The sequence below is a fragment of the Athene cunicularia genome (genome assembly GCF_003259725.1).
Source record: "Athene cunicularia isolate RWA chromosome 8 unlocalized genomic scaffold, athCun1 chr8_part1, whole genome shotgun sequence".
NCBI lineage: Eukaryota > Metazoa > Chordata > Aves > Strigiformes > Strigidae > Athene > Athene cunicularia.
In genome coordinates this window covers 27,520,729-27,534,567 of record NW_020799109.1, presented here as the reverse complement: position 1 = coordinate 27,534,567, position 13,839 = coordinate 27,520,729, and the positions used below count along the sequence as shown (strand labels likewise).

General features: G+C 45.0%; 1 protein-coding gene across 13 annotated transcripts in view; it reads left to right on the top strand.

The window, feature by feature from the left end:
- The window catches only part of PACS2 (phosphofurin acidic cluster sorting protein 2), a 75,634-nt gene that overhangs the window by 33,093 nt on the left and 28,702 nt on the right, over positions 1-13,839 (top strand). For 5 of the 13 annotated variants that reach the window (XM_026854216.1, XM_026854222.1, XM_026854214.1 and 2 more), the window contains exons 5-14: positions 1,357-1,519; positions 2,571-2,644; positions 3,384-3,464; positions 5,819-5,878; positions 7,145-7,302; positions 9,369-9,459; positions 10,213-10,290; positions 11,075-11,196; positions 11,972-12,107; positions 12,830-12,934. In XM_026854216.1, the coding sequence (XP_026710017.1) occupies positions 1,357-1,519; positions 2,571-2,644; positions 3,384-3,464; positions 5,819-5,878; positions 7,145-7,302; positions 9,369-9,459; positions 10,213-10,290; positions 11,075-11,196; positions 11,972-12,107; positions 12,830-12,934 (1,068 nt within the window). The remainder of the gene's footprint in view (positions 1-1,356; positions 1,520-2,570; positions 2,645-3,383; positions 3,465-5,818; positions 5,879-7,144; positions 7,303-9,368; positions 9,460-10,212; positions 10,291-11,074; positions 11,197-11,971; positions 12,108-12,829; positions 12,935-13,839) is intronic. The other 8 variants (XM_026854224.1, XM_026854219.1, XM_026854223.1 and 5 more) reach the window with 6 other exon arrangements.

The following is a 13,839-nucleotide window of genomic DNA, read 5'->3' as shown; positions in this document are numbered from 1 at the left end:
TATTCTTCATCAGACTGCATTCTGTCAACAAATCATTTCCATCCAAAATAAGATAGTGTTATGCTGTGGTGAGTTATTACTACTTGTGTGCTAGTTCAGCTTCCCTTAGACTTGCAGTAAATGATGAACTCCCTGTTTGAATTGGCCAGATTCTGATTTGTGGTGTTATAGCTAACATTTTTCCTGTAGCATGTTCAATTCGTTTAAGAACTAGAAATTAAATACTACTAAGGTGGAAGACTTGTGGGCCCATTAATTAGACCCATCAGTGAACTGGTAAGTGTTGGGCATTTGCTGCTGCTGTGTGTGGTTTGTCTTATGCCTTTTTGTAATGTCAGCTGGCTGAGGTTAGAAGGTCAAACATTTTCAGAGGTGCACTGTGTTAGGAAATAGTTGCTTTCCAGCTCATCTGAAATATTTCTGAAAATAAAGACTTCAGGAAAAAAAATTTTACAAAGACCCCCACCCCCCCTCTGCAGTTTATAGTATAGAGACCCCCAAACAGCACTGACACATTTCTTAACTCCTACCACCACCAATTTTTTTTTTTTTTTTTAAATCTTAGCTGTTGAAACAAAGCAGTGAATTGGAGTTGTGAGTCTGAGCAGGGGAGCATATGTTCCTCAGCAGCTCAGGTCTTTTTAAAGCCACGTGAGGACCTGATAAAGCAGCTTGGTGTGTGTTAGAAAGCTGAGGTGCAGGTGTGGGGAAGCACTTTCTGACTCTGATGGGGCAAGAGAAGAAGGTAAGTCTTAGGTTCTGGGGAGAGCTGTGTGAGTGGCAAAGGAAGGAGAAACCCACACTGAGATGTCCCTCTGCTTCCACCATTGTCTTGTCTTTTGTGACCTGCTGCTTCATTATGGTGGCCAGGTCCTCTGAGAATAGGTGCCAGCTCTCTGGAGCAGGGATTTTTGCTTTAGGAAGCACTTTGCAGCTGTACCTCACCAAGAATTTTTGCCTTTGTTGGCTCTTCTGTTTGGCTTTAACACAAAATTAAGTTCCTTAATTAGGTGTTCAGAAGGTTGGTAACTTGATAATTCAAATCAGTACTGTGCCGGGGAAGTGAATACATAGTAATGAGGTAGTCAAATACTCTGCTTCAGGGATGAGCTAATCAATTGTCAAGCTCAGAATGTTTTTCCTTTCCTTCCATCATTTCCATTTGTAGTCAGATAAAATCTCAATAGCATTGTCTGTATTGCCTGCAAGTGGCTCCTGCAGTTGCAGGGTGTTGGCTTGCTTCTGTACCTGGAAATGTGGAGTAGCTATGTTAACAAAATAACTCCTGTAGTGTGCAAGTGAGGCAAGTTTAAATACATTGTAATGCATATTTGTCCTGTTTAATTTCTGTTCCAGGTCATGCAGCACCCAACAGAAGGTGGTCAGGTTCTGAGCCTTTTCAGCAACATCAAAGAGGCTGCAGTGAAGGTAGCAGAAATCTGGATCTTCTCCCTGTCAAGTCAGCCAATTGACCATGAAGACAGCACTATGCAGGCCAGCCAGAAAATCAAGTCTACAGGTGAGAGTACAACCACATGCTCTGAGGACCAGTGTCTTCCTGAACTAGTGGGAGTTAAACCCCACCTGGGCTTAGGTGCTTCCTGGGACAAATGACAACTGTTTTGTGGAAGTTGCTGTGTCTATAACTAGTTATTGCAAAGAAAACCCACTTTTCAAACCTGTTGCTGTGTAAGCAGGGAGTGTGACAGAGTCAGGGATTTAATTGTTTAAGCTTCTCTTGCTTATCACAACAGGCCTGAGCCTTCCAGCAAGGTATAGCTATGTTCTTGCCAACATTCTTCCAGCTTTACTGGTGGGTATGTTGAGAAGCTGTAGCTTCTCACCCAGCTAACAATGTTGTATTCAGGAAATTCACATTTAAGCTACTCTTCCATCTTTTGGGTATTCTACAATAAATCTCATAGCTTAGATGAGACCTGCAAACCTGCAACATGACTTGCTGTGGACTATAGCCTGCTTTAGTGAGTGTAAATCCATGGTATTGTGCACCATATATGGAAGTCATTGGATTTCTACTTGTGACAATCTTTTTATGTGGTACCAGCTTCTTCTAGCTCATTGCTAGAAGAGTGACCCGTTCAAGGTAGTGCATTCAGGTACTTGCGTGTTGTTGCCTGAGGCCAGGCAGCTCACCTGAAGTGTCATTTCAATAAAGGATTTAAGACTCCTGACATGTCTTACTTGCTCCTTTAAGCTGGTTATGCCCATGTTAGGAGGAAAAGTAATTTCTGTTCTGGAAAAACTTCTTTACTTGCTGCTGTCTACCAGGTTATTCTTTCCAGGGCAAAAGGGGGTGGTGTTTCAAGAAGCCTTACCTGTGTGCTGGTCCCTCCTTCCTGTTAGATGTGTTTCTCCTTGTTCCTTAATTCTAGGCGTTTCCTGTCTCACTGGTTCTAGCACAGATAGAAGATAAACTAGCAGGCATCTCCTTGTGTGCCTCCTTTCTTGATTTGTGACTGTTAGTTGGCCTTCTCTGCTCCTGAGATGAGACTGTCCCCTCACCTTAAAAGAGTTTCACAGAATCTCTCCCCTCTTTCCTTCCCTTTCAGACAACTATTCCGAGGAAGAGTACGAGAGCTTCTCTTCTGAGCAGGAGGCCAGTGATGATGCCGTACAGGGCCAGGTACTGTTTAGGGTGTGGCTTCTCCCTCTGAGAGCTTCAGTAGAGTGTGTACACTTTCAACTCATGCTTGAAACTAAAAGTCTATTTCTTTAGCTAAACCATGACAGTGGGAGACTGTCACCACATGTTTAGCTGTAGTGACAGAAGGCTTGCACAGTAACTCATTTCTTCTATCATGCTGTGATTTACCTGTTCATGTGTTTGGACTTGAGCTCCTTTCAAACACTAAAACATTAGGATGCTTGTGTATTTCTCTGCGTAATGGTCAAGGCATCAGTTGATTGCTTCTGTAATGCTGATTGGATTCAAAGAGCCCAACTAGGTCCCCAGCTGTAATTAACAGGCCAGTGGGGTCTGAGTGAGTTTTTATTCTTTACTACCTTCTGCAAAATGGGTCCTTATGGAGAACTCCCTGGCTAGATGTGAGATGCTTTCAAGTTTGGGTCTTAATTGCCTTCAGATTCTGGCATCACCTGCTGCCTTCCTTTTGGAGGGTACTGAGAAAAACCCACCAGAATGTGGGGCTCTGCCCATCCTTGTTCCTTGAACGTAGAGCTAAGGCTGTTTTGCTACTGTTACTTCCTTTTCCATCTGCCATCATAATTGCAAGTAAGGCAAATGCTGAAAGCCTGGAAGATGGAGCAGCAGGTTTATCTTCATAGAAGGAACATCTTTAGCACTTAAATGCTCATGTGTTCCCAAATCACAAAGGTAACACAGGAATCCTCTTTCTGTTCAGGATTTGGATGATGATGAGTACGAACTGGGGAAGCCCAAGAAGCAGCGGAGATCGATAGTAAGAACGACGTCCATAACCAGGGTCGGTGGAAATTAGTTTTACTAACACTGATGGGGTTTGGCCAGGATTTACAGTGCATGTGGCTTACGGGAGCAGCAGTACCAGCCGTGCTGGCCCAGCAGAGAGCTTGGGGGCATGGTGAAGAGCTAGTAAAAGCAGCCAGTTCAGGAGTGGGGCTGTCCAAGGTGTGTGTATGTGCTGTCTTGAGTGTCCTTTGGCTGCAAGGTTAATGAGCTCCAAAAATCATGTAAGTGTATGAAATTCCACCCCCATAAAGAAGCCAGTGCAGCATCCACACTTACGTAAGTCCTGAAAATAGCTTTAAGAAAAAGGAAGCTCTTCTGTTTGTGTTTTGCATGGGAGAGGCTGATCAGAAGGTTTCATAATGAAGTTAGAGTAGCTCAATCAGGGGCTGCAGCTTGACAGATAACCTGAGGTGGTGCATGTGGTGCTGAGGCAGAAGTAGTAGCTGGACATTGAAAGCTTTGGCAAGACACATGCAGCTATCCTCCCTCTCACAGCAAGCATGTGTATGCCTGCAAAGCTGCACTTCTGTGTGGAGCAGTGACTTGTGCTTGACCACGCAATAATACAGCTTTCTGCTTACACAGGTGTTTATGCGTGTCTCTGATGACAGTAACTCAGAATCACCAGGATAGGCTAGGTTTCTTTTTTGGACTTAGGAGTAAGTTTGGAGATCATTGTACCTCCTATGAGGCTATTTCTGAAATCCATGTTTTGATAAGGTCTGAAATAAACCCTATTTTGACCTGAATCTGGCACTAAAAAGATCCTCTCTCTGAGACCAGGAACATGCTAGTTCATAGCCTTGGTGTCCTTAGTATTTTTTGTTTTGTTTTGTTTTTGTTTTTCTCAAGAGTCAGTGACCAGCTAGGACAAAATACACGATTTGGTTACTAAGCAAAAAAACTTCCTCATAAGAATAATGTCTTTCTAGCCCTGACCTCTGAACTAATACTGAATCTCCAGTGTGTGGGACTGGCACAAAACTGGGTTTGGTGTTACTAGTTAACATTGGCCTAGCTCCAAACCAGGACACCTTGTCTACCAACTGTCCAACCATTTAAGCTAGGAAACAGCTCTTGCCATGTCACCTTAGCTACTGCATGCTGTGTGTCCTCCCTCCACAGACTGCTGCGGTGGTCCAAAGTGGTCTGTGTGATGGACAGTTTTGCTCAGCATCCTGAGCCAGAGGACAGCTCTCATTATCCTGAGAGCATCTCAGCCTCACAAGTGCATTGAAGGCAGAAATAGGGCAGTCTTTGGAGAGTCTTGTTTGAGTAATTTCACCTGAATTGGATTTATTTCACCTGAACTTCAGCTGTTTAGAAGGTGGTTGCAGTTCGCAGGATTTGAGTTCAGAGATAAAGGACTAGGAGGTGTGGAGTGACTGAGACCAGTGTAGGAGCAGACAGTTGAACTTGCAAGAAGAGCTCACATGAGATACAGAAGAGCCAGCAAATGAGCAACTTTCTTTGCCTAAGAGTGACCTAGTGCCAGCCATTTTCTCCTCCCTTTCTTCCTGACACAGGGATGCCCCCTCAAATGCTCTGTACCGGCACTCACACCTGGGCTCTTCTTGTCTTCCTTTTCTTTGGAGTGTGCATATTAGGTTGGTCAGTGACAGACTGAGAAGGGTGGGGCAGCTCGTGGCAGAACTCAGCTGTTTGGTCCTCCAAGAGAGAAGGAGCTCTTGGGGGCGAGTAAACACAAAGGAAGTGCAGCAGTTTGGCTTGCATTGTTTTGGACTTTGTGCCTTCTGTGTCCAGGATCTGAGGGTATTGGACTCAGAAAGCATTTTTCTGATAGGCAAGTGCTAAGGATAAGCTCCACAATTTTTCTGTGGTGCTGCTAGTCAAATAAATGAGCCTGCCAGGATGAACTGCAAGGTCCTGGAAAAAACAGTGCTTTGTTGGTAGAAAGCACATTTGTACTTTGGGAGAGTGGGTAGATGTCTCTGGTGGCTCACCCTTGTTAAGGATCAGAGAAGTTGACTGTCAACCATTTGCTAGAAATAAATCAAACAGGTACAGGAAGTGATCTGGCAGATAAAATAATTTGTTATTTACTGTATGTCCAACCAAGAATGGTTTGCCATCCTTCAGGGCCAGAAGATTTATAATGCTTGATGGAGTGGGACCTAGTTTGTTGTAATGCAGAAAAGAAAGGTGTGGCATAGGTGTGGAAAAGTTAATTTCAACATTAGAACAGCAGAAATTTGGTTTGTGGAGCCAGGAGTTTGATTTGAAGCAGCAGCTAGAGCACCAGTGTCAGATGTGTCTGGGCTTCTTGCAGACTGGGAGAAAACAGTACACTTAACACTTTACTTATGTAAAAGTGTCTTTGACTTGCAGCAACAAAACTTCAAACAGAAGGTTGTGGCATTGCTGAAGAGGTTTAAAGTGTCTGATGAGGTAAGTAATTCTGTAAGCCTTCCTGTCTTGTGTGTTGCCTTCAGCTTGGTGCATCTTGCTTTAGTCTTCAGGAACACTCTCCTGTTTCTCCCCAGTTCCCTTCATTTTGTTGTCAAGTCTGTAGTGGATGTGACCTTTCCTTACACCCCAGCCTTGCAATGGAGACATGAGGGACAACTTTAAAATGTCATCAAACATTTTCTATATTGGGTTTTATCAAAAGCAGATTTTGGCAACCACGTGTGTACCCATTAGTTTTGCAGACTGCTTTGAAATTATCTTTGACCCTTTCAAAGACAACCAGTCTACAACTGTATGTTGCTTGTGAAGTTAAATTCCAGCCTGTTTGATCATCTTACTAGAACAGCCAGGCAAGACATGAAAAAGTTGGACAGGGAATGCAGATCCACAGGGGAGTCAGCTGTCTGGTCAGAGCTGAAAATGAAAGAGATCCAGAACCCAAGAAACCTGTGTAATGTTAAGTATCTAATATAAAAACAGTTAACATCTGAATTGGCTGTATGACTGTGTGCTCATTTTGTGGCTTGTGGGAAAGAGTGAGTAATTCCTCATGCTTTCTTACACTTCCAAACAGTCCTGTTAGCTTTTTTGTTCTTCCTAAGTTAGCTCAGCAGAGTCAGTACCCATAGCTGAGGTCTCAGACAGCTGAGCTGCTGCTAAGCTGCCATTCAAAAAGCAAGCTCTGAACTGTGCACAGCTGCTTGCTTACTCTGGTGTATATGTGAAGCAACCCGTGGAAGCCTTGTGGGGAGAGATCTGTTTGCTCCGTTTTTCTCGTGCGAATGGCAACTGTACCTTGTCCAGGTTTCAGGCGCCTCCTGTGGACATTTTTGTTATTTCTACCTGCTTGGGTATCAGAAGGTGTCATGGCAACTTTTCCAGTAAAAGCCAAGACAGGTTACACTGTTGGGAGCACTGCATTTCTGTACTTGTTCTAAGAAAACTGGGACTCCATTAGGGGCCTTTTTAAAGCTTTGTTTATAGAATGGGGTTGAATAAAGGACATAATCTGTGGTTAACAGTGTGTTTGTGGATGCTTAGTCCAATAGGTAACGCTGGCAAGCTTCACCCAAAACAAGCACTTCTCATGTATTTAGTGTTTCTGTCGGGTATAATATCCTTGCACTAGGAACAGAAACTTACTGCCAAGACCGTTGTGCTGCAGTCCTTGGGGGACCTCAGGTCACGTGGCATTAGTCTGGCTCCTAGCAGGGTCAGTGATGCTTGCATTTGTCCGGCGTGTAGGTTCTGGATTCAGAGCAGGACCCGGCAGAGCACGTTCCAGAGGTGGAGGAGGACTTGGACCTTCTCTATGACACATTGGATATAGAGAACCCCAGTGACAGTGGGCCAGAAATGGAGGATGATGACAGTGTCCTGAGCACTCCAAAACCAAAGTTAAAGTAAGTGTGGGGCAGCTGATGCTGGGCTAGAGAGAGACCATGCACAGTGTCAGCACACATTAGATGTTGTTTCTATTCCCACTCCTCCATCCTGGTTTTTTCCCCTCTTGACTTGATGCTGGAGCCCTAGTGTGTGTTGTTACAATGTGAGAGGCTGCTTGTGAGCTGGGGGTAGTGTGGGGGCATCTAATTTCCCTTCAGTCTCATTTCTTCCTTATTCCCTTTGCAGATGTTCTGCCTGCCCCTGTCACCTGAGCACAGGGGTGGGAATTGCTGACAGGCAGGCGGTAGAATTAAAGTGTACACAGGGGTTTTGAAAAGGTGGTAGATACAGCTAGGAAATCTGTGCTAAGGCAGAAGGAGGTGTGGTTGGGAGCTGTAGAAGTAGAGGCAGGGATGGACAAGGCAGACTGTTTTTATGGAAAAGCTGATAAGACCCTGCGTGGAAAGAGAGTCTTTGCAGGGATTAAGGAAGCAGAACTGCAGGAAACAAAGGAGTTCTTCAGGACCTAAGGGGACTGACTGCAGCACACGTAGATAGAAGCAAGCCTGTTCTGAACCAGCTGTTGTAGACACTGATGTATGGGCAATCACAGCACTGTGGAGATGAGCTGGAGATCGCTGGCTCGGGGTCTCAAGCAGATGCAGAACCTGGAGCAAACATAGCTATATCATGTTCATGCCTGAATAAAGACTGAAAACATGAGAACTTCATGCTTCTGACTGGCAGGTGGTTGCATGCTCAGGCCTTCAGTGTTGTGATGGCTCTGAAATAAGCAGAGCCTACCACTGCAGTATCTGCTAAATACCAGATAATTACCAGGTGTCATAATATCCTAGTTAATGTAGAATAACCTAATTGGGCTAAGAATAGGTTCTGAGTCTGGTGTGACTTGTTCCCTATCAGTGAGCCAGAAGACTTCAAGGATAGACTGGGGCAGCAGTGGTAAGTGATAGCGCTGGTGGCTTGTAAAGGTATGTGGAGCTTGACCCAATATATTGGCAGTCGATAGGCCCTGCCTTGAAGGGATTTGGAAGTAGATGTGTTGTGGTAAGCAGCTGCTTTGAAACACACCAAAATATTGTACTGGACATGCTGAGAGTTTGTGTCCTGTTGCTGGAGGTGAGGAGCTAACTGTTCTTGGATATGGGATTGCTGGAATAAGAACTTCTTGTGTCTGTTTGGTCCTGGGGAGATACTTTGTGGCTTGCTGGGTCCAGTTCTTATGTTCTTATCTTGAAAGGGATGTGGTAAATGCTGTTGCTCGTAGGCATGTTTTTGCTGCAACAAAAAGAATCAGTTTCTTAAATTGTAATTGAGTCTTGTAGCCTTGTGTGATGAGCTGCCTTTTAATGTGGAAGTGCAATCTGATTGTATGTGCTACTTTATCTTAATGAGAAAACATGTAATTGAATCCTAGGGCTGGCAGCCAAATCCAGATGCAAACTGGAAATAAAATCCATCTTAGCACCTAGACTCACCCACAGGACCAGAGTGTCTTTGAGGGGCAGTAACTATTTGCTGTCTTTCAGTCAAGAGCTAGACCCTGTTTGTACTGGCATGTGGTTCAGTCAACATTTGCAAAGCTGAAACAAGAATTGCAGTGTGAAACTTTGCACCTGGTGCTTGGGGTAGTGAGGACACAACTGCTTGTGTCAGGTGAATGTGCATTCTGTTCTGCTGGGGGAAAATGCTGGACCCATATGCCCACCCTGGATTTTATGGAAACAAAAGCTACTGTTTGGTGTGTGATGTGAGAGCGTGCAAGTGTTCCTAGTAAGAGCTTTGTAAATAATGGTCTGCTGTGTGGCAGATGACATGTGGGATCTGTTAGATGGAGGTGGTCAGTCAGTATCAGGGCTAGAAAGGGGTCCTTGGACTTTCTGGCTTTTCTTGCTGTTCTGGAGATTTCCCCCTCCTTTCAAAAGTAGTCTAAATTTTACTGGAACCATTAGGGAGCAGTAAGACACTCTGGGAACAGTTCTGTTGCTTTGTTGTGAATGTGGTGGACTTTCCTTCTTAGCATTTTTGATAATAAGAAACTGGTTTTGCTTTCCTTATTCAGACCTTATTTTGAAGGACTGTCACACTCCAGCTCTCAGACAGAAATTGGTAGCATCCACAGCATCAGGAGCCAGAGAGAGCCATCAAGTCCTGTAAGTCATGTTTCAAGAAGGTTATCTATCTGCAGGTAATACAGTAGACCTGTACTGTCTCTATTTTCACGTGTTAGTTAAAGCATCCTCTCTGACCTCCTCTGAAGGACCTGCATGTACATATAAGAAATTTCTGCTAAAAAAACATGTTTGTAGTTTTGGGGTGTTTTTTTTGTTTTCTTTTGGGGTTTTTTTGTTGGTAGTGTGTTTGGGGTTTTTGTGTTTTTTTAAAAAAGAAAATATTGTATTAACTCAAGGGGACATCTTCAGTTTATGTATTGAATACTTGCTAATGGTATGAATAGCTCCAGATTTCCATGTACTTGCAATGACTGATAGGATTGGAGATGTTGCCTGGGAGTTTTTGGGATTCCTTGGTGCTGTTTGGACAAAGCTTCACCTCCTTTACTATCCCTTGTTGGGATACTTTTCATGGTGGTTGGGAGTGAATGCTGAGGAGCAGCTCACCCACTTTTCTATCCCATCATGGATGGGCATATTAGGTGTGTAGAATATTAGTCCTGTTCCAGGGCACTTCCTTGCCTCTTCTGTGTAGTATGCATCAGCTACTGCTCTGCCACATCCAACACTAATGTGTTTGGTCCTGGTGTGACCAGGAGGCACTCCTGGTCATCCTGCAGAACTGTACAGTTTTTAGACAGAGAAGCATGTCTCTTGAACAGCCTGATCCAGAAAGTGTGGCTGAAAACGGTGCTGCTGCCACACCTCCTAATGATTTTTTCTTCTCTCAAGCAGGTAGAAGTGCCTGAAAAGACAAAGAGTCTTGGAACCAAACATACAGGCGACAGTATTTCTGACACTGTCTCTTATGTAAGTTGGAAATGCACTTGCTGATATTCTCGTGGCAGTTTGGGTGTCAGCTGTGAACTGCATTCTGTGGCATGTGTCTGTCCATCCATACAGTTGCATATGCAGCAAAACTTATGTAGGTATCATTAGCTGCAGTAAAGATAATGCTGAGCTCTCCTCCTGACCTTAGTTGTTGGAGGTTCTTGTCTTTCAGCCTTTTGAAACTGAAATGCTTTACATGGCCTTTGTTTAAACAACCTTTCTTTTAGTTTGAGTAAGACTGGCCCAGTGTATGCTACTGAGCATGTGTATTGTCTTGAGAAGTATTCTCAGGGCCGTTCCATTTTATCAGGCAGAAGTATTACTTAAAGCTGAATTGACAGAAATCAATCTGGTCCTGGGGTAAAAATCTAAAAGCTCAAGTTGCTCTACTGGGGACATACAATTTATAACATTTCTCCCATGTCTTCCTCTCTGCACTGGTTCATTTGGGTAAGCTGAATTAACCTGCATTGCATGAGGAGGCATGTCCCAGGCTTTGAGCTAGGAGAATGCCTATTCCAAATAGTGTATCTGAGCACCACCTTTCCTGCCTCCAGCTCCCTTGTGAGGCAGAGCTGGGAACTGGTAGCCCCTTATAGCCAGTATTGGCTTTTCCCTTTTGGCAGTAAGTAACATATGTGGAAGAGATGAGCTGAATGTGCCCCAGTCAGAGCTAAGTTGAGGTGCCTCCTGGCAGCACTTGTGGTAGTGAGACAGAGGGAAGGGTTTGTTCCTGATGACTCGGGTCCCTGTGTTTTTGCAGGAGTCTAACCAGCAAGCTGAGGTCCAGGAAGCTGAACTTCCCACACCAGATGTGTTTGTTGAGAAGCTCCCACCCAGTGGGAAGATCACCAAGACTGAGTCCCTCATTATCCCATCCACCAGGTAGAGTGGTGACACAGTGCTGTGCGGGCCGCAGGGCTGCTCAGGAAGTCATGGACAGCCTGCTACCATTTGTTCAGGATGGCCTGAAGCCACTGACTTCAAGGAGCTGCTCCTTGTGTTCAGTCACTTAAGTGATGGGTCTTGAGCACTTGATAAATGAACGCCAGAACCCTGAAGGGCAGCGTTGCTCTGAAGTTGCTTCTGTCTCCTGTGTTGTACCCACTCCATGTCCAAGAAAGTTTTTACAAAACTCTGGAGCTGCTTGCTCAAAGATACTGTTGCTAAGTCAACACCTGATGCAGATTTTGGTCTTAAAGGTGGTTGTCAAGTCTTAACTTCGATCCCGTTGAACCTTTCCAAATAGGGTAGCAAATATGGGCTTCAGCAGCCCTGCCATATAGTTTCTTTGACCATTTACAAGCAAATACATGTTTTTTGAAGAGGTATTTCTGTGCTCCTTTTGGGTGTGTGACTGCAGTTTGCATGGCTGCATCCTGTTGCTCTGATGTAGCAATAGCAGAGTGGTGGTGTGGGTCTTACCATGGGCTGTGGAAGTCTGCTCGGGACTCCTGGGAACATGCTCTGTAGCTGAACCATGTGCTCTGCACTATCAGAAGCAGAATTAGCAGGTCTCAAGTTAGCTCAGATCTACGTGCACAGTTCCCCAGTGCCTCCACTCACATTGTTGAGTTTGCCAGTCTGGGTGATCTGGGATTTGGGGGATATGTCTCACTCAGATACAAGCCGGCTCTGGAATACAAGAACATCTCTCTAGCAGGTCTGAAGGGAAGCAGACGGGACGTCGGGGAAGGAGCACATCTCTGAAGGAGAGACAGCCAGTGAGGCCACAGAACGAGAGAGCAAACAGTCTGGACAATGAACGCTCTCCAGACACCCGGCACCACTTACAGGTGTGAAAAAGATTGCTGTCTCTCTAGCACTCAGTTTTTCCTCTTCTCTGACTGTCTCCTGTGGTCTCTTTTCTTCTGGTCCAAGTGCCATCCCTGCTGGAAAGGAACTGGGCCCTGCGGCTTCAGGAAGGAGGGAATTTATGTCTTGGCTGATACTGTAACTTCCTTCCAGTTTCCTGGGTTTTGTCAGCTTGTTGCTTTGTCAGCCCGCCATAAACTGAAAACACGGGAACAGATTGTTATGATGAGAAATGAATAGGGATGTGTTGAGGAGTTACTCCTTTGAAGTAATGCAAATTACCGGGGATTGCAAAAGGGGACTGACTTGTGCAGAGCTCATGTGCCATGCTTTTGTTAGTTGTGGGACTCACTTAATTCCCTCCTTGAAGGCAATTGTTCCCGACTTCTATGAATCTAAAATTCCTTTTGCTACTGTGAGGTGGTATAAATTGATGTAAATAAAAGTGCATGGCAGAAGGAGTAATGGCCAACAAAACCAAAGGGGCAATAGAGGAGCCTGCAGCATGCTGCAACGTTAAAGAAGCTGACCAGCGTCAGTCCTGGTGGCCAGTGTGGCTGCATGGCTTTGCTGCTGGGATGACTGAGCACTGGCCAGCTCTGCAGAGCCACCTCTCATGAACTGCAAGAGCTGGAGCAGGTAGCTTGACGATTAGAGCTGACATCTCCTACTGTTCTCTTCTCTTCTCTGTCTTTATTTCCAGATCCCCAGGAAAACAGTGTATGACCAACTAAATCACATCCTGGTTTCTGATGACCAGCTGCCAGAAAACATTATTCTTGTCAATACTTCTGACTGGCAAGGCCAGGTAAAGGCAGGAGACATTACCTGAAGCACAGTTCTCCTTCACTGTTCCTCCTCAGGAATGGACAGGCCTTGAGCTCTACCACTAACCAAGTAGGTTCTGCTGCTTGGTTGGAAGAGCAGTAGTGGTGCGTGGGGGCTGGCAGCATACTGAGTGTTCAGTGCCTACAGATTGGATTTCGTTGGACCAGGAGATGCTGTGGATCTTGTAAAGTTTTGCTGCCTGAATCTTTCCACAGGGTTTTTTTCCCTTCTACGAAGTGCCATTCCTTCTGGTTAGCAGCACACTGGGAATGGCTAGACCCTTGCACTCAAGAGCCTACTCAACTGTGATAGACTGGGACAAAGGAAGTAGGGAGGACTGACCTGTGGTTTAGGCTGAGATTTCTAAACATGGGTGGTAAACAGGAGAAAATATTTCAGGTCAGCTCTGTTGCCTTGCGTGGATGCTTGTGATTCTTGACTGCAGGTATGTCACCCCATCTTTTCTGAGTGATAGTTGTGCTAAGGAGAACTCTGAGCAGTGCTTATGCTGGCAACATGGGGTGGTTTGTTACAGGTTTGAAACAGCTTTTACTCCTTTTGGAACCTTAGTCTCAGAAAGCAATAAAATACATACGGAAGAGGACTGGACATGTGCTGGGTGACTGTTATCTATAGAACTTTTGCCAGGCTTGTGGAGTTACATTGTCTGGTCTGGCTTTCTGCTTCTGGAAGAACTAGGGTCTTGATGCCTGAGAGCAAAAAATACCAGCTAAGCTACTAGTTCCTGTTTCTCTGTACTTGAAAGATAGAGAAATGCCTTCTGAGATGGACAGAAAGCATTGTAGGTCACCTTCCAGTAGTTTTAGCAGCTTGTGCCTACAGTATCAGAAGACATGAAGATGGCACTGGCTGGGGTGTATACAT